Source organism: Phyllostomus discolor, chromosome 13 (genome assembly GCF_004126475.2).
Source record: "Phyllostomus discolor isolate MPI-MPIP mPhyDis1 chromosome 13, mPhyDis1.pri.v3, whole genome shotgun sequence".
Taxonomy (NCBI): Eukaryota; Metazoa; Chordata; class Mammalia; order Chiroptera; family Phyllostomidae; genus Phyllostomus; species Phyllostomus discolor.
Genome location: NC_040915.2, coordinates 15,127,437 through 15,153,836, shown reverse-complemented (window position 1 = coordinate 15,153,836; position 26,400 = coordinate 15,127,437). Strand labels below are relative to the sequence as shown.

Here is a 26,400-nt window from a genome sequence, read left to right as displayed (position 1 = left end):
GCTCAAGTCATTTATCCTCTTGGGTCTCTTTCCCACACCTGGGGGATGGAGATGATAGCATCTGCCCTTGCTCTGACTAGAGCTGTTTCAAAGAGAAACTGAGCTAAAGGTTGCAAACAACTTGAAAACCAGGAAGTGCAGTACACCTTGGTTGTTATTATCACCAGGGACATAAGATTAGATGGGTTTCAATCCTGCTCCTCCCCTAAGCCAGTCACATCATCCCCAAGCAGCTACACTCTTCTCCCAACTGGTCTCCCTGCTTTCAATCTCTCTCCCTCCCCTTCCAATCCAGTCTCCACTCAGCAGCCAGAATACCTTTTCTAAAATCTAAATCAAATGCTCTCACAGTCTTTTCAGTGCCTTCCCCTGGCCTCCACCATGGTCTGCAAGACCTGGTGTGACCTGCTCACCCATCCCACCTCACCTCTTCCCACCCCAACTCTCCAGACACTCAGGGCTCCTTGCTGTCCTCCAACACTCCAAATTTCTTTCTTGCCATGCAACCTTTGCACTTGGTGTTCCTTCTGCTTAAAAACCTCTTCCCTTAGATAAATATTCAACTTTTTAACTTCAGTACACAATAAGAAATACTTTTTGCATTATGACCTAATAAACATACATTTATACTTAGGTGTAATACACTTCCATATTTTTCATTCTCTCTCAGCCTACTCTATTCTATTTCATGACCCAGACAATCAGATTATATGACATACCCATAATTATGGAACACTTAGCTTGCTCCTTCCCACCCTTCTGGTCTCTGTCCCAATGTTACAACTTCAGAGCAGCATTCACTAACCACATTATTTTAGATAGGCCACTTCAGGAGGTCTCTATCTTCTCCCCCAGTTTATTTCTTTATCATTATATAACATTCTTATTTATTCCTCTGTTCTCTTGTATATTGACTAGTGGAAGATAAAGTCAGTAAGAGCAAAGACCTTGTCTCATTTTTCTACTTTTCTATCCCAGGTCCCTGAAGGGTGCCTGACCCATAGTAAGCATTCAGCAGACACATGAGGAATGAATGATTGATCTCTGGGTGGCCATCAGGACCAAGCACTCAGAAGAAATGTGCAACTGAATGCAATTCCAAAGGAAGAGGAAGAAGAAATCCCAAATGGAATGGTATGTGTCTCCTGCCAAATGCCCCCCGTCATCTGAGCCATAGAACTCACACCCTTAACTCCCCCTGAAATGGAGTCATAAGCCAGGATTCCAACCCATCCAGCAGGCCACTGAAGACAGTTTCTCTGCCTGTTCCTTGAGAAACTAAATCTACCAGTTTGTCTGAGAGCCACCAACCATTCTGAGCATCTTGTAAAAGAGACATTCTCCTAGACTGTAAGTTCCATGAAGGCAGATCATTCATTTCACCTCCACAATACACCCAATGCCTGAACAGACTTGTTCACAGAAGTATGCAGTGAATATTTGTGGAACAAATGAGTATTGTCTTTGAAGCAAGCTTCTGAGCCACTGAAGAATACACAGATTTTTAAAAAGTCATCCACTAGATGGCAGTGTCATTCCACATGGCTGCCCAAGATCCCCACCAGGGATCTAGGGATGAGCTAGGATTTCTAAGTATTGGGTTCAGAGCCCTGCAATCAGGGAACAATTTTGGATAATCAAAGAAAGCAGATTCTATTAAATTTGTACTAGGTATTTAATAATGATCCTAAACGTTGATTTTTTAAAAAAAATAAATGTGCAGAAAATCACCAGTAAATAGCTGGACGGCCTTGAGTATATCAGTTGACCTCTACAAGAAACTCAGTTCCTTCAAAGGTAAGTTCAGGAGGATCAACCAGGTGATCAATCACCAAGCTCCCCCCCATTCTGGCCAGTTCTAGGTGCCTGACACACGTTGAATGACAATGGCAGGCGGGCAGCAGAGCACTATCCCTCCCTCCCCCATGAAGCGAGAAGCAGGAGAGCAAACTGGGTTAAGGGAAAGGGCTCCAGAGTCAGGAGCCAGGGTTCAAATCCTCGCTGACCAGCTGTGGGCAGACTATTAACCACATAAGTTTCCTAATATGTAAAATAAGGGAATACATTACACATTACATATGTAATAAGGGAATACATCTGCACCTCACAGGATGGCTATGGGGAGTTAAGAAGATTCCATATAAAATGCTCAACACAGTAACTGATACATAAATATGCATTCAATATTTGCTGCTATTATTGTTGTCAGTACAAATATTACCACTATTGTTATTATTAAATTATTTAATTTAATTCAGTTCAAGTACAACCAAATAGTAACGACTGAGAATAGGCCAGGGTTCACTGGAAAGACCTTTGGCCTACTCCTTGCCCTCAAAGTACTTAGAAAGTATGAATGGGTAAAAGATAAGAACACAGAGGACTGTAACAAAAGAGCATAATGAAAAAATATCCACTAAAATATAAACTAGCAAAGTCCATGCCACAGACTGAATGTTGGTGCCCCTCCTCATCAATTCGCATATTGAAACCTAATCCCCAATGTGATGGCATCTGGAGGGGGGCTTTTGGGGGTGATTAGGTCATGTGGGTGAAGCCCTCAGGAAGGGGATCACTGCCCTTATAAAGGGACCCTTACCCCTTCTGGCCAAGCGAGGACACAGAGCAAGACTGCTGTCCATGGATGAACCAGGAAGCAGGCCTTGCCAGACACCAAGTCTGCCAGCACCTCAGTCTTGGACTCCCAAACTGTGGGGAATAAATTTATGTTGTTTACAAGCCACCCAGTCTGTGGTATTGTGTTAAGCAGCCTGAACAGACTAAGGCAGTCAAGAAGGGTGCCATCTGACCTAGGGGTAAGGGATGGAGAAGAACAGGCCAGTCACAGAGATAATTCTCTACATTTGTGTGGCAGCTATAACTTGCCTTCTCAGACATGAAATAGGCAGGACATGTATTTTATGAGCATTTTACAAAGAACTACAAGCCCAGAGAGATGAGTACTTGCCCCAGGTTACAAGTGAGTACATGGCAGAGCAGGCTTGAAATAAGGTATCTCCTTGCCAGCCAGTGTTCTGGTCCCTCAGTCATGCTACTAGGGGAGATGATGTTGGCACAGCCCTAAAGAACTTGCCTGACTCTTCCCAGATCAAGTCTGCACTATCCAGGCACAGAGAGAACGGAAGGGGAAGACAGTGCCCTCACTCCAGGGAATGCCATGCCTGTAAGGTAAGTGTACAGCAGACCTCCCATAATCAGTAGGGACTGGAACAATACATACTTGCTCAACTCTTGAATACCTCAACTCATCTAACTGCTTAGAAGCTGTAGAGCTGGCCAGAGCTGGCCATTGTGACCTACATCCAGAAACTGTCCTTAAATACAGTTTCCAAATCCACCAAAAAGAGAGTACCTGGGAACCAAAGTGTCCCAGTTCGATTCCCAGCCAGGGTACATTCCTGGGTTGCAGGCCATAACCCCCAGCAACCGCACATTGCTGTTTCTGTTTCTCTCTCTCCCTCTCCCTCTCCCTCCCTTACCTCCCTAAAAATAAATAAATAAAATCTTTAAAAAAAAAAAAAAGAGAGTACATAAGGACAAAATCTAGGTGGAACTATATATGGGTCCAGCAAAAGTAACACCTGCTTGAGTGTGGTTGGTAGGATAATAATATGGGTATAATCATTTATAGCTTTAATTTAAACATTTCACCTAAAATGTCCTATGGTGTGCTTGAGTGTGATATTGTTATGCTACAGAATTATATGCTTATGATTTTGTAATAAAAGATTTTATAATGAAAAAGGGGTTTTATTTGCATCAAACCCTGTATTTATCATATATAAACACATATCCTAGGGTGTCTTCTGGTGCCTAAATCCCCATGTAAAGCTGTGAATAGCCTTTATATACTAGGCAGTAAAAATAAATATTTCTTCAGCTTTCTCTATCATATTTGACAAGATTTACCTGAGTAGCTACACTACTTTTAAGTATCACCTCATGTATTTGCTTCGTTTTCCCTACTCAGGCACAAGAACTTCAAAGAAAGCTTTTTAGTATTTTCTACGTTCTACAGTTCATACCAAGTACTCAATTGCTGCTGGCTGGTTGGCCAGAACTGGTCTGCAAAGTCCACCATAAACACTAGCAGCTGAAGTTGTTGCTAAGTCTTCATTGTCACTCAAACAACTGGTTTAAATACCCAACCAAAGAGTTCTGAGAACCAGCCCCATCCCTAACTGAGGAGGAGGAGGAACCAATCCTGCTTGGGAGTGGATTCAGACTCCACTATCTCTTGAGTTGTTTTCATCTTTCCACTTTTGACCCTAGCATTTCATATGAACTTTCACTTTACAAAAGTACTGGGGTGGTATTTGCTCAAAAAAAAAAAAAAAAAAAAACAAGGAAATTTAAGAATGAGGTCTAGCCTGAAAACCATAGCTACTCTTTAGCAAATACCTAAGAGAGATCAGCAAACTGTTAAGAATTAAATAAAACGACATTTGTGTAGCCAAATTTGGAGTTTCACTAGGAAACCATCCTGTCTCTCAGGAACATAAACTCCCTTGCCACGTAAACCTCCATGAACAGAATAAAAATGGTCACTGCTCCCTGGCTGCAAAGCTGACTTAAAAAGACCCCATTCAGATCCAAAAAGCCAGGGGCAGGTCAGAAAATTTACTTTTTTGAAACAAGGTTATTACCAAACCACAAACCACAAGAGTGACAATAAAGTATTGCTTAAAAAAAAAGACTACCATCAAGTACTGGTTGAAACAGACTTTTTAAATTAACATAAAGGAGGGTTGACCAAAGTGTTACAGGTACTAACATTTCCAATCACTGATAAAAGGTAGAAAGTCAAAAGGTGAGGAAATAGAGTACGGAATCAAGGTCAAAGGGTGAGAGAAACAGGAAAACAGATCTCAGTTTGAAAGGAAGAAGCACATTCTAGCACTTAGGGCTGCCCAACACGGAGGTGGGTGAGCTTCACCAGCCGTATGTTTTTCTGCACTCACAGGCTGGACAGCCACCAGGGCTATGGTATGGGTGGGAGGACACAAAGGCAGTCCAGGCACCCAGCATCAGATCAAGCGCCTGGTTTCTGAGGTCTCTCCCAAACCTAAGATTTTCAAGCAGATTGTAGCCAGTACATATACGCAGCACCATATAAAAATAAACATTTTATTCAGGATGCTAGTAAAATTTCTTACCTCCTGAAGCTGAGATTCTTTCTTTTTGGAAGACAAATTTAAGTGTTTTTCTAAGACACCATAATACTTCTCTGTCTCCTTGTCATATTTCTTTTTGGCTTCCTGAGAAAAAGAGAAGAGAAAGAGTAAAGCATTGCAGCAATAAAAGCAACCTGGGTCGAGATCTTTCTGCTCTTCTTCACAGCTTCATCATTCCCTCAGGCCACAGAACAGCAGCACACAACTTGGCTTCTACTCTTCCAATAATGCCCATTAAACCAAGCAACCACCCATCTACCGCCCGATGGCTTTCAGTGTCTGTCAGAGAGGCCACCACAATGCCAGAAACAAGGCAGATACTGGTGCTTCACAGCGGCAAAGCCAAAACTCCACCTTCTAAGAACTTCAATTGTGAAACAGAAATTTCTAATTTCTAACTCACAAGGATATTCAAAGCCAAATGAAGGAGAAAAGTTACCTGTGAAGAATCTCAAATCTACTTATCTACTAGATCTACTTATCGCCAGAATGGGGCAAGTCTATAGACTGAGATCCAGCTTTAATAGTGTTCAAAAAGTACTTCTTCATATAGAGACTCAAATATCCATTGATGCAATAATATGACATACAGGCCTTTAGGCTGAGGAATAATTCAAAACAAAGAAGATATTATCTTTACGAATGTGTTCACTGCGACATCATTAATAAGTAAAAAAAAAAAAAAAAAAAAGTGGGGTGGCAAGAAACAGCAACAGTGGCAGTAATATCACCGTCCAAGGTTAGGATATGGGATGATTCACGGATAGAACATCCAACATACGTAACTGGGAAGGCTGGGCAGCCATATGGAAAACTGCTCATCATATAATGCAAAGTAATGATAGTATGATATAAACTTGGTGTATCCTATATAGACTATATATGTTCATACATACAGATTAGGTGGGAAAATACCTAAATGAAAATACTTGCGTTAAGGCAATGTGATGTGTGTTTTTTATCCCTCCATTTGGGAAATTTTTACTGTCCTACATTAACTGCTTTCAAAATGAAAAATAACATAAATATCATAACGCAACACACATAACCATCCCTGCTGTCCCACCACATCACTGAGTCATTGAGGGTGTATTTTATCTCCCATTTACAGACAGGAAAAACTTAGACCCAAGGAGGTTAACTTGTACAAAATCACAGAGAGTGACGGAACTGGGACGTGAGCCCAGGACAAGCTGCCTCCAAGGCCCGCATAGCAACCTCACTTGAGATACAGTCACAGGCATCTCTTCCTTCAATGTCCCCATGGAGATGGTAGGGAAAGGGACAGGGAGAAGGTCGGCACTGGCCTGCTAAACAGGATCAAATTTACTGAATGCATCACTCCTGCTTTGGACATATGTGGATTGGAGCCCACAGAAGATTTTCCTGTAACTCCCAAGCCTTTATGAGAAGAAAAAATTCTGCAGCCCGATAAGGAAACTCAGAGACATCACCCTTCATTTAACAAAGATATAACACACAACCACTGTGTGTTGGGCTCTTTTAGGCACTGAAATACAAGATAGCCGCAGCCCCTACCCTCACAGTGAGGACGTTCCAGTAGAAGAAACACAATTAACCATAAACAAGTGAGCAGCATAATGGTAGACTGCCACAAGTGCTGTGAAGGAAATAAGCAGGATGTAGTCACAGAGATTCTGCAGATAGGGTGCTTGGCGGAAGCCTCATTGGGGAGCTGAGGGATGAGTTAAGACCTGCTGATCCCACAAGGAGCAAAGTGGAGGCTTTCAGAGCAGGAGAGCAGTAAGTGCCCTGGACTTTTGGCCACTCTGGGCCAAAGTGGCACAAAAATTACCAAGAAGCCAGTGCCTGAAGCCCCAACCAGCTCCTGTGATGTCAGACACCATTTATCTGGTTAACAGCAAAATTCTAAATGGGCAGAATTATCATCTACACAGTTTTATTTTTTATTTATTGATTTTAGAGAGACAGGGAGGGTGAGTAAGAAGAGAGATTAAGAAATATCAATTTGTTCTTCCCTTTATTTACACATACATTGGTTGCTTCTTGTATGTGCTCTGACTGGAGATCTAACCCACAATTTTGGTGTATGGGGATGACACTCTAACCAACCGAGCTACCCAATTTTAGCTGACATGTATCCATTTCTACAAACCTGAATTGTGTTTAAAAGACTACTTACATACAAGAAAAATTAAGCATGCAGAAGCAAATGAAGAAAAGCCCAACAAGGTTTATTCCTTCAAATTTGAGAGGGACAGGCAAGACCTTGACTCACACAACTCTCTTGCTTTACAGAAACCAGTGACTGCGCTGAGGCTCCAAGTCCCATTTAACGCTCACTACACCAGCCACTCCACCAGCCCTGTCACCAATCCCAAAGAGGAAAACCCTGAGCCAGGATAGTCCAGCTAACCACAAGTGAGAAAAGGCCGGGAAACGTGAGTCACTGGAATTCTGTGACTTTCTGGCAACTCAAGCCTCCACATTCCATGTTCAGGAGAACAGCCGCAGTGAAAGGGAAAGGGAAGCAGTTCCGTCCTGAGCCACAGCAACCAGACAGACATCTGTGGGAATAACTTGACTGAGATTTATGTAATGTCCTTAAGATTGGGTAGTATCACTTAGTTTCTCAGGGACAAGACAGTGTTTGCCTTCCAAGTGGAGAATGGACAGAGGTAGGATCCTCCACTTCCAACTCTATACGCACCAACTCGAAACCAATCATCGCCCCTGGCCAGGACTTGGTTCCCTCATCTACAGACTGAGCATGGCTAGATGAGACCACTGCTCAGGTTTCCTCTTTCAGCTCAAAGACTGTCTAACAAGGACAAGGACACTTACCTCCTCATAGGTTATTACAACTAGACGAGATAAACCATATACAATGCTTAGCAGAGTGCCAGGTACATGGAAAGTGCTTAACAAATCTCAGTGGTGGTGACAAAGATGGGGTGGTAGTGATGGTGGTGATGGCAATGACGAGGTCCATCACTGAACCCCACCTCCTTCTTTTCAGGAACACCACTTGCTTTCCACAGCCCATATCCAGGAAGGTAACCCTCCACAGCACTGCCACACTTTGAGTTCACAAGTGTACTTAAATCTCTGTGTCTGACGTCCTTCTCCCCAGCCACACTACAAGTACAACAACCACACCTGCGCTTCTCCTCCACCATACGCCAGTGTGGAGTGCAAGACGCAGCAGGCTCTCACATATTTTTAATGAATCAACTGTGTGTACAGAGTATAGTAACATCAATAACTATATGACAGATACTGTTCTAAGCACTTCATGAGTTCACGCATTTCTTCCTTGTAATAACACTATGAGGAAAATACTATCACGATCCCCATTGAATAGCCCAGGAAATAGTCATGGAGAGGTTTGATAACCTCCCCAAGTCTACATGCAAGCGACAGAAGTGAGATCTGAGCTCCAGCAGTCTAGCTCTAGTGCCCACGCTTAACCTCTGCTTGCCAACGTCTATTCTACTTTCACTGCACTTCCCAGCTGTGGCTGCAGGAAAAACACACTCACCCAAACTCAGAATTCTAAACGCAGGGCCAAGGTTACACCGAGCTGCAGGGTGGTGCCCTACTCCTGAGAAGCCACACCAGCACAAGAATGCCCAGGAGTCCACCTCCCTGACAGCTTTCACACCTCACACTCCACCTTCAGCTTCTTAAAAGTAGCAACAGCTTGTTAAAACAACAAAAGCAGCACCAGAGGGGACAAGAGGAGGAAGGGCAATTTTAAAATCACACAAGCAGAGTTCAGAAACTTGAACTTGGCCACTGAACAGCACTTGCTGGCTCTTAACAACTCTTGAATCTGCTTTCTAGAGCACCTAGTGTAGAGGGTTGGTTGTTCCTTTGTTTTCTCTGCAATGCACACAAGACTATGATATATAGTGGAACCTCAGTTCCCAAAACTTAATTCGTCCCTAAGGCTGTTCGAGAAGCAATTTGTTAGAAAACCAAATCTCCTTTCATTAGAAATAATGTAGATTGAATTAATCCATTCCAGACTCTCCCACCACAATGACTGTTTTAATCTTTCTTATATAATACAGTACAACTCTAATGTACTGTTTAAATCTACAAATAAGGACAAGGAAATTTAACAAAACAAAAATGAAACATACAGTGAAAATGAAAGCTGACACAGGCAGTAGAACTTACCCTCAATGCTGAGAGCTACTGATGACTGAATACAGAGAAAAGGGGTGGAGGTATAGAGGGATGTTACGGTTTGGAAGGGGAGTCCCCTTTCATAGAAATGTCACACAGCTCTTCTTCTGGGGTTCTCTTCCTCTCTTTTGTCTCTTTGCTCCACAAGAACGTGCCTCAGGCTTACTGGGCATCTGTCTCACTCAAAACCTGTCCAATGATGTTTGTTTTTACCTGCGTTTTAACACTTGCCTGAAGTAAAACACTGCATTGGCACTGAACAAGCTAATCGCAGTTTGCTACTTCTATGTCAGGGTGATATTTCTCAATTAAACTTTGCATTTCTCCCCATTTCCCAAGCATTTCCTTGGTAAGTGAAGTAGGAATAGTCTACCTTACCTCTTTTTCTAACTCTTCAATTGCAAACTTAACAAATTAAGTTTGAGAACCAAGCTTCCATTGTATCAACATGAACGGGTTGTCAGGTAGAGAACTAACATTTTGTTGGACAACTGAGGCATCTTTTTCTATGAAGAACTTGGTCTAGAGCCAAATGTTCAAGATGGGAGACCGTCAAGAACTGAGGCTTGACTGTAAATGTATTTGGTAGGGGCGGGGGACGGTGGAGAGGAACCAGTGCACTGAAAAAGAAACGACAAAGGAGGAGGGATACACAATCACCCCAACGCCAAAGCATCTTTCTTCAACAGGAGTGAGTGAATAGAGTATGTGTGAGAGGAAACGTGTTTTGGTGAGCAATCATTTTTCTTACATTTTTTAATTCTCATATTTCTCACCACCTATAGCCCTGCCCCCACCCACCCAACCTAGAAAAGTACCTGCTCCTGCCATTATGACCAATGAGATTAACCCAAAGGGAGCCTCACTGAGACTTCTGCTCCGCTTCCCTCCTCTGCCCCTCTTGCCTCCTCCATGCTGAGATAACTTGTCAAACCAGTGCTGAGGGAAGAGGCCAGAGTGAGAGGCGTCTGTGCTCGGAGGGAAAAGTGACTGCTGGAAAAATGACTCAGTCAACAGCTCCGTGCTGCCACTGCCTCAGAGCTCTTCAAAACCTCCAGAGCTGCTGCAGTGTGCTTTCAGGAGTAGGAGGCACAGCCCCCAAGGCCACGGAGAAGCTGCTCACTGGGCCTGTGTCAGTGAGAACTGGGGAGGGACACTCTGGACATTTTCTTGCCCATTGCTGGGTTTGCTCACAGTCTGGGACAAAATCCTAATGGAACAAGACATCCCTTTAAATCTTTACTCTCTGATACAAAGCCAATAACCCCCAATTGCTTCATAAATGTAAACTGTAAAATTGGTAGAAAAGTGCTGTAGAATGGAAAGAAAAATCTTTGCCATGATCCTTCCTTCAAAGAATGAATAACCCTGACTGAACTGAACATCATCTCTTTCAGGCCCTAATATATTCATATTCAGAAAGCAGATGCAGTTGGGAGAGAGGGAATGATGGGGGAAGGCCCCACTTCTTTTTTTTTCTTCTTCAATGTACATTACTTCATTTAATCTTCACAGCAAGGGGAAAGTAGTATACTGTATTACCTGCATCTCTACATGGATGACATAGCCCAGGCAATATCCTAGTCTTGTCTAGTAAGTGATGAAACTGAAATTTATACTCATATCATTTTTTAAATTTTACTTTAATCATTGTTCAAGTACAGTTTTCTGTCCTTTACTCCCATCCCACCCCACCCACTCACCTCTCTTCCTCCCTCCCATTACCACCCCCGCCCCAGTTTTTGTCCATGTGTCCTTTATACTTGTTCCTGTAGACCCTTCCCCTTTTCCCCTAAAATTCCCTCCCCTCTCCCCTCTGGTCACTGTCAGCCTGTTCTCTATTTCAGGGTCTCTGGTTATAGTTTGCTTGCTTGTTTGTTTTGTTGTTTAGGTTCCTGTTAAAGGTGAGATCATATGGTATTTGTCTTTCACCGCCTGGCTTACTTCGCTTAGCATAATGCTTTCCAGTTCCATCCATGCTGTTGCAAAGGGTAGGAAGGAGCTCCTTCTTCCTTTCTGCTGCATAGAATTCCACTGTGTAAATGTACCATAGTTTTTTGATCCATTCATTTACTGACAGGCACCTAGGTTGCTTCCAGCACTTGGCTATTGTACATAGTGCTGCTATGAACATTGGGGTGCATAGGTTCTTTTGGATTGGTGTTTCAGGGTTCTTAGGATATAATCCCAGCAGTTCCACTGCTGGGTCAAAAGGCAGATCCATTTTTAGTTTTCTGAGAAAATTCCATTTGGGTTACCTTTTTCCCACCTACAGGATCTTCTCAAGGCCATTTCACAACTGAGTATAAAATCCATCTAAACATAAGAGTATGACCCTGCCCCAAATGCCCTGCAGATGGCGCAAGGGACTGGCTAAAAGATGGTTCTGGAAAAGGAGGAAGAAAACCCTGAAAATCCTCTTGTTTTCACTGATTCCAATGAAAACACCTTCCCTGCAGGCGGTCTCTAAAACTCCACTGGAAGTCAAACTGGCTAGGGCTTCATAGTGATTTCTCACAGGACATGGGAACCCAGGAGAATCCCCCTCTTAAAAATGAACAAGATTCCCTTTGCAGTCTTTTCAGCAACACTAGGATTGGCAAAGTTTGGACTACTGTCCCTCCAAGTGATAACAAATGGTGAATCTGGGCTGAAGCAGTCCCACTTGTGCAATGTGTTAAATATATTTTTTAATGATTTGCCAACATTTTTTTAAACCGGGCTATTTCATATAAAACTCTGACTTTCGATTTCTCTTGAAAAATTTAAAGATCAAGAGGGCTCATTTGAACACACAGCAAAAGGGAGCTAAGCACAGAATGCCAGGCCCACAAGGGCCCTATTTATAACCCGTGTTCTAGGCTCTGAGGCCTGTACCTTGCGATAAATAAGATCCCACATTGTCTAAGCACACAGGTATCTACCTACTAACGCAAAGGAGGTGTGGTCTTTACTACTGGATGATTTATGAACTAGCATAAAATGATTAGAGAACAAAACACTGGAATGACTACTCTGGGGGTGACCACTCAGGCTATGTTCAGACGCTTGTGAAGGACAGATGAGCTAGGCACCAGGCTTATCTGCCCAAAGTTTTCTGAACACAGTGGGCTTAGATTTTCTGAAGAAGGTGTATTTTCCAGACCTCTTGCCCTAGGATCCAAGAACTTTAAAATTCTCACCTTGGCAGCCCCAATCTGCTCCTTCCGAAACTTTTCTAAGGGCGTGATGAGCACGTCGCTGGCATTCTCAATCTGGTGAGGAAAAACAGAATGGAGCAGGGTCAGAGGAGACACAAGAGCAGCATCAGTAAAGAGGTAGCAGATCTTGCACAAAATACCTCCCCGTCTCAACATAAAATTCGAGTAAGCAATATTGTGCATGTAGTAACTGTTCACAATACTTAACCTGACAGCATGTCAAATCAAATCTAGTCATCAGTTCAAAACTGATGATATTCTTCCTGTACATGATTAAAACTGATTCTTCAAAAATAAAAATTAAGACCTCTAAAAATGTAAGCAATCATCCGAAGGTAGAGGAAAACTAGTGACATGGTAGGATCTAAATTTCAAGCTTCAAGTGACACATTGTATTTTGCTTTTTCACTCAAGTTATATTTAAGTAGATACATTTAAAGCAAATCAAAGCTGAGTCTGGTTTATAAACAGAAAGTGTCTTTGACATCTGGTGGCATGAAACCTTCCAGCCGGATTCTGTGTGGCCCTACCAACACTGGACTCTGATGACGACACTGTGTCTACTGACCACTGACTGCCTCTCCACTTCATCTCACGGTCCCACCCACTCAGGTCCTGTACTCCAACCACAACAACACCCGAAGGCACCTCAAACATTCCAATCCTGTCCCACTTCCAGGCTTTTGTATTTCGCTGTTAACTCGGATGCCCTGTCCCTAAATCCTTATGTGAGCAACTCATTACTTACTGCAATTCATGTCAGCTTAAAGGACACCTCTTTAGGAAGGCCGGCCATGACTACCAATACATTCCAAAGAAACTTCCCACTAAGCCCACCAAGTGTTTTCTTCAGAAGACATAAGCCGGCTAAAGTTTTCTGGTGTTCCACTACACACACACACACACACACACACACACACACGTGCATGCACACACATACCATCTTGCAAATGCTCTCTTGTCCCCTACTCCCCCTAAAACACAGAAGAGTGCTGAAACAAAGGAGCACTCAAATATTTTTCAATGACTAAATGAATGAACGAATGACTTCTTGATTGGCTGCCAACTGTGTGACCATGGGCAAAGCATTTAACCTCTCTGCGCTCCAATTTCCTCATCTACAAAATGAGTGGGCTGGATTGTTCCAGCTCCAAGATTCCATGGTCTTTTCTAAAGCAGTACAGTATTTTACAATCTTTCCTCTTAAGTCACTCACTGCTTACTCCTTGCTCAACTAATAATTTCAGGAATCTCATCTCAACAAAGCATTATTTTTCTAAATCACATGCATATCCATTGCAATGAAACCAACAGAGTAAATGCCAGAAGCCATAAATGGACACAGAGAGAACTGAACAAAATGAGGGACAGGAGATGGTAGATCTCCAAATTTATTGCCATTTGCGTTTCCTCAATTTTGGGACCACTTATTCTCTAGTAGAGAGCAACACCAGAGTGTTGCAATGTTAACTTGTTTGATTTTTATTGTTATTTGATGTGGCTTAATTGGCTCACTTGTTATATGTCTTTTCTACAAATCAAGTATAAGTCTCTAAGGCTCACAATGGTTTCTGAGCCCCTAAGTCAGTGGTTCTCAGCTTTATCCATATGTTAGGCTCACCTGGGGAGCTTTTAAAAATCCCTGTGTCAGCCCTGGCTGGCGTAGCTCAGTGGATTGAGCACGGGCTGCAAACCAAAGTGTCGCAGGTTCGATTCCCAGCCAGGGCACATGCCTGGGTTGCAGGCCACGACCCCCAGCAACCACATATTGATGTCTCTCTCTCCCTCCCTCTCTCTCTCTCCCCCTTCCCTCTCTAAAAATAAACAAATAAATCTTTTTAAAAAAATCCCTATGTCCAGGTCTCACTCCAGACCAATTAAATTAGAAACTCTATACTTCATCTCGGGCATCAGTATGTTTTGAACTCAAATTGTTCCAAAGGGCATCCATGATTGAGAATCCAGCCCTAAGTAGATGCTAAATATATGAAAGCAGTAACTGCTCACCTGGGAATCAGGATGCCCAAGTCCTTGCCCCAGTCCTTCCACTACTTGCTACCAGCCTTCATAAGACCTCAATTGTCTCATCTGTCAAATGAGGGGCTGCAGAGGTGAGGAATAAGATCTGAGTCTATGATTCTATGATTGTAATTTCTACTCCATTCCAAGCACTGTGCTAATATTGGGGACACAGTAGCCCATCCTCTGCTCTTCAAGAACTCATTTACTATGGGACATGTGCCGTGATTATCAGGACACAATGTGCCAAATGCAGAATCAGAGGCATGAAGTAGATATTAAGAAAATACAAAGGATGGCCAAATATCCTGGGGTGTCAGGGAAGGCTTCCCAAAGAAGGTACACCTTTGCTAAGCTGAGCTGAACTAATGATGAAGCCGTTACAAGGCAAGGAGGTAAAGAAGAGGCTTGTGATAGCCATCTACTCAGATGCAGACAGTAGAAATTCAATTCACTGACATTAATAATAAAATTGCAGGAGCAAGCTGAAAAATATAATCTGGTTGTTGTTCCCTTACTGCAGGCCATAGCAATCTACAGGGTATTATGATTTGCTCACCGCATCACCCACCCCAAATACTGACTTGGCCAAGAATCAGACTCTAAAGAATCACTTCCCTTTCTCAGGCACTAGCTTTCCCCTCTCTCCACCCCCAGCAACCCTGCTGTGGCTGCTGCTGCCACCACCACCACCACCACCACCACTCTCAATTCTGGTTCAAGCACCCAGCAATGAGCAATGGAGGAAAGCAGTATGTCTCTCTGCAGAGCAGGTGAGAAGTTTCTGCTCTGTTTGGAGTTTTAAAGAAATTTCCACATTCTCTGGTGTAATACACACTTGGGTTTGAATCTAGACCATGCCACTTATTAACTGTGTGATCTTTGGGCATGCCATTTAACCTCTGTAAAACTTGATACCTTCATCTGGATAATGAGCATGAGATAGGTACCACCTCAGAGTCATAATAGGGGTTAAAATAGAAAACATATGGCTACACAATGTCTTGGTAGAAGCTATGGACTACATTGCACCCTTACACCCATCAAAAAGTATCATGTTTGAAGCTCTAACCCTGGCAAATTAAACAAGGAGGCCATTAAACTGAGGTGGCTCTAAAGACTTAAACCTGTATTAGCAACCCAAAAACTAAGCCTGTGAATGCCTCAAGGTTAAGCAATGAAAACCTAAGAGCAAACAATTACAAACAAACAACCTTTCCCAAAAAAGGCAACTACCTAAGTGATAGCCAATTAAATCATTTCCTTGCTTTGCTTCCACATCTTCTGTATAAGAGTCTTTCCCCTAGCTCCTGGCGGTGGAGAATTCCTAACTACTTCCAAGTTGGTGCTACCCAATTTGATTCCATTTTTGCTCAAATAAACTCTTAAAAATTTAATATGCTTTAGTTTGTCTTTCATTACCCACAATGTGACAGTATTTGAATATGGGGCCTTCTGGAAGGTAATTTAGGTCATGAGGCCACTATGGAGTCCTTTCGATGGAGTTAGGCCCTTGTATGAAGAGACCTGAGAGCTTCCCTGCCCTTTCTCTGCCATGTGAGGCAACAGCAAGAAGGCAGCCATCTGCAAGCCAGGAAGAAGGCCCTCAACAACCAGGAACCACATCAATCGGCCCCTTGATCTTGGACTCCCATTCTCCACAACTGTGAGAAATAAATGTATTATTTAAGCCACCCAGGCCATGGTATTTTGGCAGCCTAAGCTGACCGAGACAGGAAATTTAGTCTCAAACCATCACTTGTTAGTATGGAAAGAGAAAAAAAAATGTTCATTAACAGACTCTTCCCAGGGCCTCTGGAGCACCACCTCCAACACAGAAGCCCTCCTGGGGACAAATCAGCATGCAGCCAGCAGGGGGTTTCAAATTAGGCCTCAGTCTGATTTAGAAGGCATCAAAGAACTTGTGGTGCAGAATCCCTCATCTGTTAATGCTGAACCACATCAGAATAAATGCAAAAGAGATCTCTTAAGAACCTGGAGATCAGCCTTTGATTCTTGAATTTCGCAGTGCCTCTCTTTGAGGAACTCCTCAGAGCTCCCATAACTTACTAAGTGCCCATTTACTAGGTGCCTGCCACATGGCAGGCACTGTGTTAGGTGCTTTGGAATTAGAGGTGAAGGAGTGACCCCACCCTCCAAAAGCTCTTGGATAAGTTTAATGGGGGGTAGGGAGGCAGGGACGGGGTATAACTGCAGAGCAGGGCACCTCCATTCCCATTCTGCCAACAGAAAATGTAAGGCCCCAAACAGTTAAATAACTGTAAATATACACCCGGAAGTCATATGTCTTATATATACACATTACAGTGAAGTCATTCTCAAGTTATCCAAGTAAATATATCCTATTTTTTACAAAAGGCTCCAAGCCTTTCGAAGATGAGAAGATAAGGCTTGCTCAAGAGCTCAAAGCATTCAAGTGGCAGAGCCTGGACGCAAACCTACTTCTTCTGATAACAAATCCCGTGCTCCCTAGACATGACCACACTGTCTGGGACCAAGAGTGGCCCAGCCATACTCACCATCCGTATCCGTTCATCTTCAAGATTCCTGAGAACAGTGGCAAACTCCTGCAAAGACCTTGCTGGAAAAGGGAAAGAGACCGTGAAATGGAAGTTGAGTAATGGGCCTTTGGGAGCCTTTCCAGATACAGCTATCTTGTCATGGATTGAAATCCCTTGGCACATACATAAGCCTTAAGTCATTTTTTTCCAAGGTTCCTCTTATCTTTTGATGATTAATCATTAAGGATGACCCAGAAATGCACGTTAATTCCACCTGGCACTTTAGCTAGGGAAGGATTTCCTTCAAAGAAAAAACTGGCTTGTTCCTGAGAGTACCCAGGACTGATGAGATGCTGGCTGGCTCCCAGACCCCGGGCTGGAAGGGGCAGAGTTCCGCTTAAGAGTTGAAGGATTTCCTGCCCAGGATTTGACCTCCTCACCCTTTGTTGTGGGGCTGCGTCAGAACCCAACCTTTTCTTTGGCACTAGAACTAAACAAACAGTGCTGCTGGCACCGGAAGCCCCATCTCTGGCTTCTCCTGAGTCCCTAAGCCACTTATTAATGCAATACAGCCTGCAGAATGCTGGTCAGATGGGGACAGTCTCCTTCTCTAGAATTATTCCCAAAGGCAATAGGCATTAAGTGCAACAGCCCTGAGAATATTTGGGACATCTGTGTAATGTTGGGAAAAGCATCCATATATTCAGGATTTACCACAGTGATGTGGTTTCACTGTTCTCAGCTGTCTCCCAACTGCCTTTGCTCATCCCCAGTTCCCGGTGCACTGCATGGCAACAGGGACTCAATAAACACTGGATGACTAAATTCAATAGAACATTCTCAATTCTTGCTCACTTCATGGAGTCAACCAAGATGTCCAAGGTAAGAAGAAAAAAGTGCAGTGACTAGGCCCTGGCAAAGAAACATCTCTGTAACAATGCAAATCCTCCGCACTCCATGCTACCTACACCACACAGAGGATGGTGAAGAGTGAAGCAGCACAGTGAGGTGATAAATGGTAACCCCACCATCAGCCTCTTGTTAAAGAAACAAAAGGGGAGGTGGGGACTACTGTGAGCTAGACACTGAACTCCATTCCCCTTTCAAAGGCAACAGCAGCAACATGGCCCTAGTCAGCTGTTGCCAGACAGAATGTGGGGCCAGCTGATTAGATTCCCCAATTTTCAAAGAAGCTAGAGAACTGAAACATTAGGATAAATTCAATTTATATGGTAATTCAATTTAAAAACTGAGTGCCAAAGAAAACATGGCTGCATTCTGATCTCAGCCCATAAGCTAGCATTTGCAACCTCTGATCTAATTCTTCCCTCATCTACCTGAGTTCTGCTCTTGCTCAAAGTTCTCAGCACTGTGGTTGTGAGGAAGAAGGGCACAAAACCAGCCAGAAGCACAACACTAAAGGAAGGAGGAAAGGAGAGCCCCACTGCAAACCTTCAAGATTTCTCCTTCAGGAGGAGGGTGAAAGAGGCAATCCCAGAGCTCCAAGAAGAAGCCAGAATAGCCCCAAACCCCTGATCCTCACTTAACTCTGTCCCCTCCACTGTTACTATGGATTTCTTACTTTACAACACTTAGATTCTTCCCTTCCCCAGAAAAAGGCTCAGTAAGGACACTGAAAGTTGTGATAAACAGTACTGTTATAACTTACCTATACACATTTCATCATCTGTTTCTGCATCTCCTATGCACTGAAATTTAAATTCATTTAAGGAATCTGCAAATTTCCTCTTCGCTGAAGACAAATCTAGCAAGAAAAAGAGTAAGAAACATGAATTACTGACATAAACTGGCTTTCCAACTTGCTGTACTTTTTAATCCTTCTACTACTACAGCAGGTGGCAGATTTCTTCCTGAGTCCATTTCAAAGCACAAAAGAATGTGAATTCAAGATAGAAAATATTGTTTACAACATGAAATGCTGAGCTGCTTTAGAAGTTAGTGTGTTTGTTGCATTTGCCTGAACAATTCTGGCCCTATTTCTAATTCCTCCAGCTACACAGCAAGTCCTGTCTTCACCATTTGACACAGGTGCGAATCCACTTGCCTAAAAAGGTCAGGGAGGAAGTGTGGCATCAGCATCCACAGCCCTACAGGGGCTTTGTCCCTGGCTCTCCATCTGGTCATGAAGTTGCCCCACATCAGACTCAGTAACACCTTTCCCTGGCCCAATTCATACCACAAACTGCTTGAAACTGCCCTGCCCCCACAGCACAGGAGCACCTGGACTTCCTCTTCCAACTCAAGTACACACGAGGCCCGAGTTTTCAGAACCCTCTCAAAAAGAGGAGCCGGCCAGCCTGCCAAACTTCTGCCTGAACCATCTCCCTGGGTCACCATGTTCCACCACTGCCATGAGAACAAAGCCCTGGCAATGTGTGGGGCTGAGGTAACCCCACACATTCTATAACCCCACACATGCTATCTACAGAGAAAGCTCTCATAGGCCTTGTCAAATTTTAAAAGTTCTCATTTAAGTCAGTAATAAAAGCCAATGATCCTTCCATGAGCCCTCAGCTTCTGTTAAGGGTACAAAACCACCAAGGTACCTTTCAGTGGCCTGACAGGCACGGCTGCTCGGTACAAATGTGCTTAACTTAATTCCACGTGCAGCCTTCCTGCAGATTAGGCTAATCACTCAAATTACCCTCGTCCATGTTCCCCTCATTGAAGGGGAAATGGCATTATGTTCATATTCCCGGAGGAGGGAAATATGAGGCACAACTGGCAACAAGGCCTGGCTTTAATAAGATATTTGGGGGTGGGGGGAGGGAGATAGGAGAATTCTGGCTTCACCGATCAACATAACCTACTGGGATAAAAGCACCCATGATCCTCAGCACTTGTCTTTTTTGGTTCCCAGATCTGTCCCTTGAGGTTACAGTTAGATTTTTCCCATCTTTCAATTTTATACAAATCCAACCCCCCATGTTCAGCTAAGAATCTGAGTGTTCATTCCAAACAATGGCTACCAGTGGAGGAGCACAGCTGGCATCCCAGTCTCGGGTCTGGGGCTCAGGGCGCCACACTGGACACCAGCAGCTCCTACTCCAAAGCTGCCCTCCCAGTGGCTGGGATGACACAGGTTCCGAGCTAGCTGTGCTTTGTACAAGGTCCTCTGCTCTATACCAAAAGAGGAAGGCAGTCGGAGTGGAGAAAGAGAACACAGGAGGCAACAGCCAAGTCTCCAGTCTCCTCCTGGTTCAGTCACTTTAATGGAATGGTCCTTGGGCAAAAAGTCCAAAGATGCTGGCAGAAGAACCAGGCATCTCTCAGAACTGGCCAACCCAGGCTAAGGATATCCCTGAGAACACAAATCACTCCTGGCAAGAAAGAAACAGATGCATCTGAAAGTCAGAACACCGCAAAGGACAGAGGAGACTGCAGGCAGGCAGGATGGGAAAAAACAAAAAAGGAATGATAACTTTTCAGAGTGGAAGTTTTGGGTCTCTAAGAGGCCCAAAGTGTGTAGTACATGGAATGTGGGCATGGTTGTACACTGTGTCATTTCAGTCAGAATGCTCCCCTGATCAGAACTCACAAAGGAAGTCCCAAGCAAAGATTAAGAACAGGGCTGCTTCTCTATCTACCTAAAAATCCTCTTGTGCCTCCCCAGTAGGGCAAGAAAGACTCAAGCTGGACAATCTCAACAAAGTGGAAAAAGGTGAAACATAAGCCAGGCTCGGGAATGCTCCCAGCACACACCTGAAGAGCTGTGCTGCCAGGGGCAGCTGCCAGTGAGGATCAAGGAGTAGCTCATACCACACAATGGGGCCTTTGTGGGGCCTTTTCACAGGAGGACCCATTTAGCCAGGAGCAGGGCCTGTTAGCTTATGACCAGAAAGTAACCTGATTTCATTGTCCAGTGGCACACAGCACACCCTGCCACAGCACAAGCCTGAGAAGCAATGTGGGCCCCATGAAGCTGATAAAGAGGCCAGTCCCCCTGATGGAAGATTAGGTAATGAGTACTGGTATGGAGTCAATACTGGGCTGTAGGCCAGTAAGGACAGCTGGGTAGAGTGAGAATCCCAATTATTGGAATCTGAAAAGTAACTCACCATGGGCTTGAATGACTCATGACAGAAATCTTTCTGCAAAGGTGCAGGGGACACCTGTTGTTTTGTTTCTTCAACACCCACTCCCCACTCTTTGGCACAGCATGTCAAGCTTGCTTTGGAAGACCTCCCTCCTCCACTTGCACTGCATGGGGTTCTGATTATATATTGAGCAACCCCTTCCACAGCCTCTGGCCCTCACCCCAACCTCCACTGGCTCCCAGGTTCAAGTTTCAGCTCCTTCATTTTCCATATATGTAACTAACCCAGGGTTAGTCATAAAGTCGCAGTCATTTCATCTGACAGTTGTCAGCCCTACCTAACCCCATCAAGCTGTCAGGAGATCCAGTGGGGCACACTGCGTAAGCACTCTGCACTGTAAGCTTCATTCTGTTCTAGGCACAGCTGGGCTATTCTTCCCTAATACATAAACCCTCCAACAACAGGACCCAGGGAAGGTAATCATCACTACCTGTAATGAATGAAAGCTTGGACAAATTAAAGGGCTGACATAAAAATACACAGTCTCTACAGAAGGGACCTGTGACTCAATCAAGTCTTCTGAACTGATATCCCTATAGCATGTGGCTACACCATGCAGCCTCACTCCACTAAGATAAACCCCTCCTCTGCTACTGAGGACAATGAAAAGGACATTTTTAAAAAAAGTCACTGCTTCTTGTCTACTTCAACCCAAAAGGACTGGTGGCATCTTATGTAGATGATCACCTTGGATAAGCAGCCACATGGAGCCTTCAGTCTAATGCGCACAAGAATCCAGCCTGCACCTTTCAGTAAGAGGAGGGGAAAAAGAGGAGAGGCTGGTGTTGGTGCTGGGTGAGTGCCAAGATTCGTGGTACCCTGCTCACATAACCCCACTGTTTCATGTTCAGGCAGTGCCAGACACAGCTAAGAGCCAAGCAGAGTCAATAATATTTACTGTTGCTAGAAAGGCAGAATGCTGGCCAGAGTGGAGAGAAGTCATGACCGGCAGCCTCTGGGGAGGACAAGTATCTGCTTTATAGAGTGAGAAGTCTCTGCCTCTGAGTGAGGAAACCAGGTGGGTAAGGGATATGGAAGCAGCCAGAAGGCTGGCCTTGAGAGGCTGCTCCCAAAGCTGTGTGCTCACCAGGGGACCAGAGGAAAGTGCCCTTCTCTTCGTGGAGATGCCATACTCTGCCACAGCACATACTAATCTGCATAAAGCTTAAGAAAAGTTAAGCCAAATATAATTCTTTTTTACAATAAAACAAGGTTTATCATAATTTTTTAAAAGTTAGAATCTACCTCAATTTATGCAAGTTTTACTAATACCACAAATTAAGCCATTTCCTTTTTGTCCTTAATTTACACAAATTTTACCAGCAATAGCACAAGTTGAGCCATTTCCTCTTCTGTACAATTTAACATATATGTGCACATACATATACATGCATACACACAAACACACATGCATACAGACACCCTCATTATGATGGACTCAAGGTAACCATACAATTATATTTATTTTCAGTGTATCTATTGCCTTTCTCTGACCTCCAAAGTCATCAAAATTTCATATAACTACCCTTAAAATTTTCTGCTACTTTGTTACACCTCCCTGTAACACCTCCCTGGACTTAGAAACTAATTAGCTAACAAAGACCAACTGTCAAGGAAAGTACTTCCAACAGGATTGGCATCTCAGCTGCTTAAAGCACAAGAACCTTAAGTCCCCAGGCCTGACTCATCTCTCCCTTCTCTGAAAGCCAATTATGTGTACCCTCAGTGCCTTATCATCTTGTGTGTGGAATGACTCTGGAACTACCCATGAATGGTTTCATCTCATGATGTATTCGTGCCTAGGACAGGGCTGGAAAGTGGCCCTTAAAACCCGTGGTGCTGATTTTATCAGGCACAGCCACACAGTTTGGTTTCCACATGGAGTGTCTGACCTTCTCCAGATGAAAGGATGATGATGGGAGCTGAGAGGTAGACGCCAGCCCCTGAGACACTACAACCACATTCCCAGGTAAAACTCAAAAGAACCAAATTATCTTTCCTCTCCTATCCTCTCCCAAAGGAGCCAACTAAGGCCCTCTTCCTGTGTCCCCAGTTCAGTACAGGGCACCACCATTCATCCTGCCACATGAGCCAGACAGACACCCACATGTCATCCTTGACAGTGCAGTCCTTTGCAAGTCTATACATTTGGCCTCCTAAGCATCTCAATTCTGCTCCCTCATCGCCAACATTATCATCAACAACCCCTAAGCCAAATACCCCAATTTGCTAGGATAACTGCAACAGCCTCTTCTCCGGTTTCCACACACCCACTTTTGTCCCTCCAGTCAATATTCCACCTAGTCATGTCAGCTCCAGCAGTGAATCCTGCCATGGCTTCCCAGAGCTCTAGGGACAATGAACAAAGTCCCTCTGAAGACCTGAGAGGCCCTGGAAGGCCTGGCCCTCTTCCTCCCTCTCTGGACCCCAGGCACCCTGGCCTCTGCCACTTCCTGGAATGTGCCCTATTCCTACCTGCAGCCCTCAGCATAAAGGTTCCCTCCTCCAAGAAGCCTTCCCTGACTTCTCTAACCAGACCAAACCTTATCCTATTATCACATCCTGAGTCCTATGCAGCTCTTCTTCACAGCAAGTTCGTATTGTTCAGGTAAGTCTTCGATTAATATCTTCCCAACTAGTAAGTTCCATAAGGGTGAGGAGGGAGCCCCTTCATGCTCACCCCTGTATCCTCAGAACCTAGTACATGGCCTGCAGAGAACAGGGACCACAGAAAGAACAAAGGGAGAGGGGAAGTTGGGCACTCCACTAGTCCATTACACTCAACGAAGGTGAACTTCCCAATTCTATGCTTGACAAGTGAAAAAGAGAAGTAGATTAGGTATATTAGGAGAAACTTTCCAACTTATGTAAGTCTGATTGGAGCTTGTATATGTAGGAATGTGCTTATTGTTGAGATAAAACCACCTTTCTTGGTTCTGTATATTGAGGAAAGTTCCCACACAGCTGCAGAGAGAGCTGCCAGCAAGCACAGAAAGCAAAACTTTCTCTACACCAAGGGACCAGGAGAAATGAGCAAGGAACACGGCAGCGCTCGGCCACTGTCACGTGTCCCCGTTCAGCCTCAGCATGTCCCCAGGCCTCGGGCTAAAACAGATGAAGGAAGAGTTCCCAGAGACCCTTCTTTTCTCTTTCCCTGTATCTGGGCAGGAAGAGAACTCGTCTTATCAGAAACTCTGCTTGGGGAGAGGCATTCCCCCTACTCACCATTGCCCCAAGTCTGCATGTGGCATGCAGACTTGTAAACCTAGTTCCATTGCTTAACTATAAAAAGCACAAGTGCTGTTCCCTTGTTAAAGGCAATTCTACAGCATGAACCCCTGCATTATGTCAGTAAAAAAGAAAAAAGATCATGTTCAAATCTTACAATAGAACAAAATTCCCCCATAGCATTCATCTAGTTTCTGTGATGCACAGTCTTACCTGTGGCCACTAGATGGAGATTGACTGTATCAGAGAAGGTGTGCTAAGACTCAAGGAGAAATGACAGGGCCAGCCCCCCCATGCAGGGCTGGGGACAGATGCTTTCCAATTAGTAAAGACACCCAAACAAGAGGAGCACTTTCCAGTGCATGTGCAATCAGCTATGGAGGGAGGGGCCCTGGCCTCCGTGGGGGAAAACCTGCCCTAACACATGCAGAGGACCTGTGTTTATCTTTTCCATCCAAGCCTGAGACGTGGAGGGGAAGGGCTAAAAGGATGAAGTCACCACCAACGGGTCTCTCACAGTATTTCCAACCTGGCTGGAGCAGACTCAGAACCCTTCCATCTCACCAGAGGACACTATGCTCACCAACCCTACCCACCATGGCATGTTATATCACGTGCATTCTGATTATATGCGTCTATCTGCATGCTTTTCCTGAGGCCATTTCCCTAAAACTGTATTTCCTAAATGAGGCCACAGCCAGCACAGACTCTGGAGAATTTGTTTTCCAACCAGAGCACTAAGGCTAATGAAATTTTCAAAGTTGATTTTAAAAATGAAATCACACAGAACAAAGAAAGGTATGTCACCCTTTTTCATGGGTGTTTCCAATGAGGTTTCCAATTCTATTTACATAGAAACCCCCGCCAAGAATAATATGAAAGACCCAAACCCACCTAAATATATACCCAAAATACATTATGCATTAATTTATTGAGTGTTTACTATGCAACATGTATCTAAGTATTTTAAACTATTTCATCCTCATGACTATCCTACTGAGTACATATTATTACTTCCACTTTGCAGATGGGGAAACACACTCAGAGAAGTGAAAGAACCTGTCACAGTCATGCAATGACTGGTAGTATAAGGAACCTTGACTCCAAAGCTCTTAACTACTACACGATATTACCTAATGTACTCAAATATTTGAGAATCATTTATCCATGTACTCAAAGAAATAAAAGGCTGCTGTGTATACACTGCATGTCCTTGAGGAGAATACCATTTAGAAGGGCCCAATCTGCGTATGGGAATTTACAAATTAAGGTAGAACATGTTAAGGCAATCAGAGAGTACAAAAAAAAATAGCTCCAGAAGTGTAACAGGGATATTATTCCAGCTGACAGCAGCGGAGGCGGCCTCCCAGGAAAAAAGAATAGGGAGTGGCAATTGAACTAGCCCCAGAAGTTCAGACCTACTAGTTGGATATGTAGATATTGGGGGAGGTGCTAGGCACAGGAGACAGGCATGGGAAAGTATTCAGGAAGAACAGAAAGCAAAGAGATGACAAAGCAAAGGACCTACCTAGAAGCAGCAGGAAGTTAAATTTGATGGACAGGAGGCAAGACTGGGAAGAGAGCTTTAAAATCAAACCAATATCGGACCTGAATGCCAAGCAAAGGGATTTAGACTTCATCCCTAAGGAAATGGGAAGCAGATTTTTATACAGAACAGAGACAAGATCAACTTAAACACTGACTAAGCCTTTCACTGAAGAGCTGGCCCAGAACTTAGTTTGAGACTTCTACTCTGACTTCCCACCCTACTCCACTGCAGGAACATGCAGCCAGACAGTCAAGGGCTTGCTCTCTGTGGGATGATCACATGACACCTCTCAACCTGTACATCAGTACACAGTCCACTGGTCAGGCAGGAGAGAAGAAGAGTATGAGGGACTCAAAGAAACTCTACTCCCTATTGAAAACTCCAATTTCAAGT

General features: G+C 44.0%; 1 protein-coding gene and 1 long non-coding RNA gene across 7 annotated transcripts in view; both read right to left on the bottom strand.

Moving 5' to 3' along the window:
- Positions 1-26,400, bottom strand: part of ARHGAP26 (Rho GTPase activating protein 26) — a 409,289-nt gene that overhangs the window by 293,954 nt on the left and 88,935 nt on the right. For 5 of the 6 annotated variants that reach the window (XM_036014072.1, XM_036014068.1, XM_028527303.2 and 2 more), the window contains exons 2-5: positions 18,782-18,877; positions 17,131-17,192; positions 12,554-12,625; positions 5,178-5,279 (exon numbers count right to left, since the gene is read on the bottom strand). In XM_036014072.1, the coding sequence (XP_035869965.1) occupies positions 5,178-5,279; positions 12,554-12,625; positions 17,131-17,192; positions 18,782-18,877 (332 nt within the window). Of the gene's footprint in view, positions 1-5,177; positions 5,280-12,553; positions 12,626-17,130; positions 17,193-18,781; positions 18,878-19,679; positions 19,719-26,400 lie in introns of those variants that run through there. The other variant, XM_036014071.1, reaches the window with a different exon arrangement.
- LOC118497906 lies at positions 1,710-3,592 on the bottom strand. The gene is made up of 2 exons (XR_004900420.1): positions 3,552-3,592; positions 1,710-3,373 (listed from the first exon to the last, which is right to left on the bottom strand). It is a non-coding gene; the product is annotated as an uncharacterized LOC118497906 (long non-coding RNA).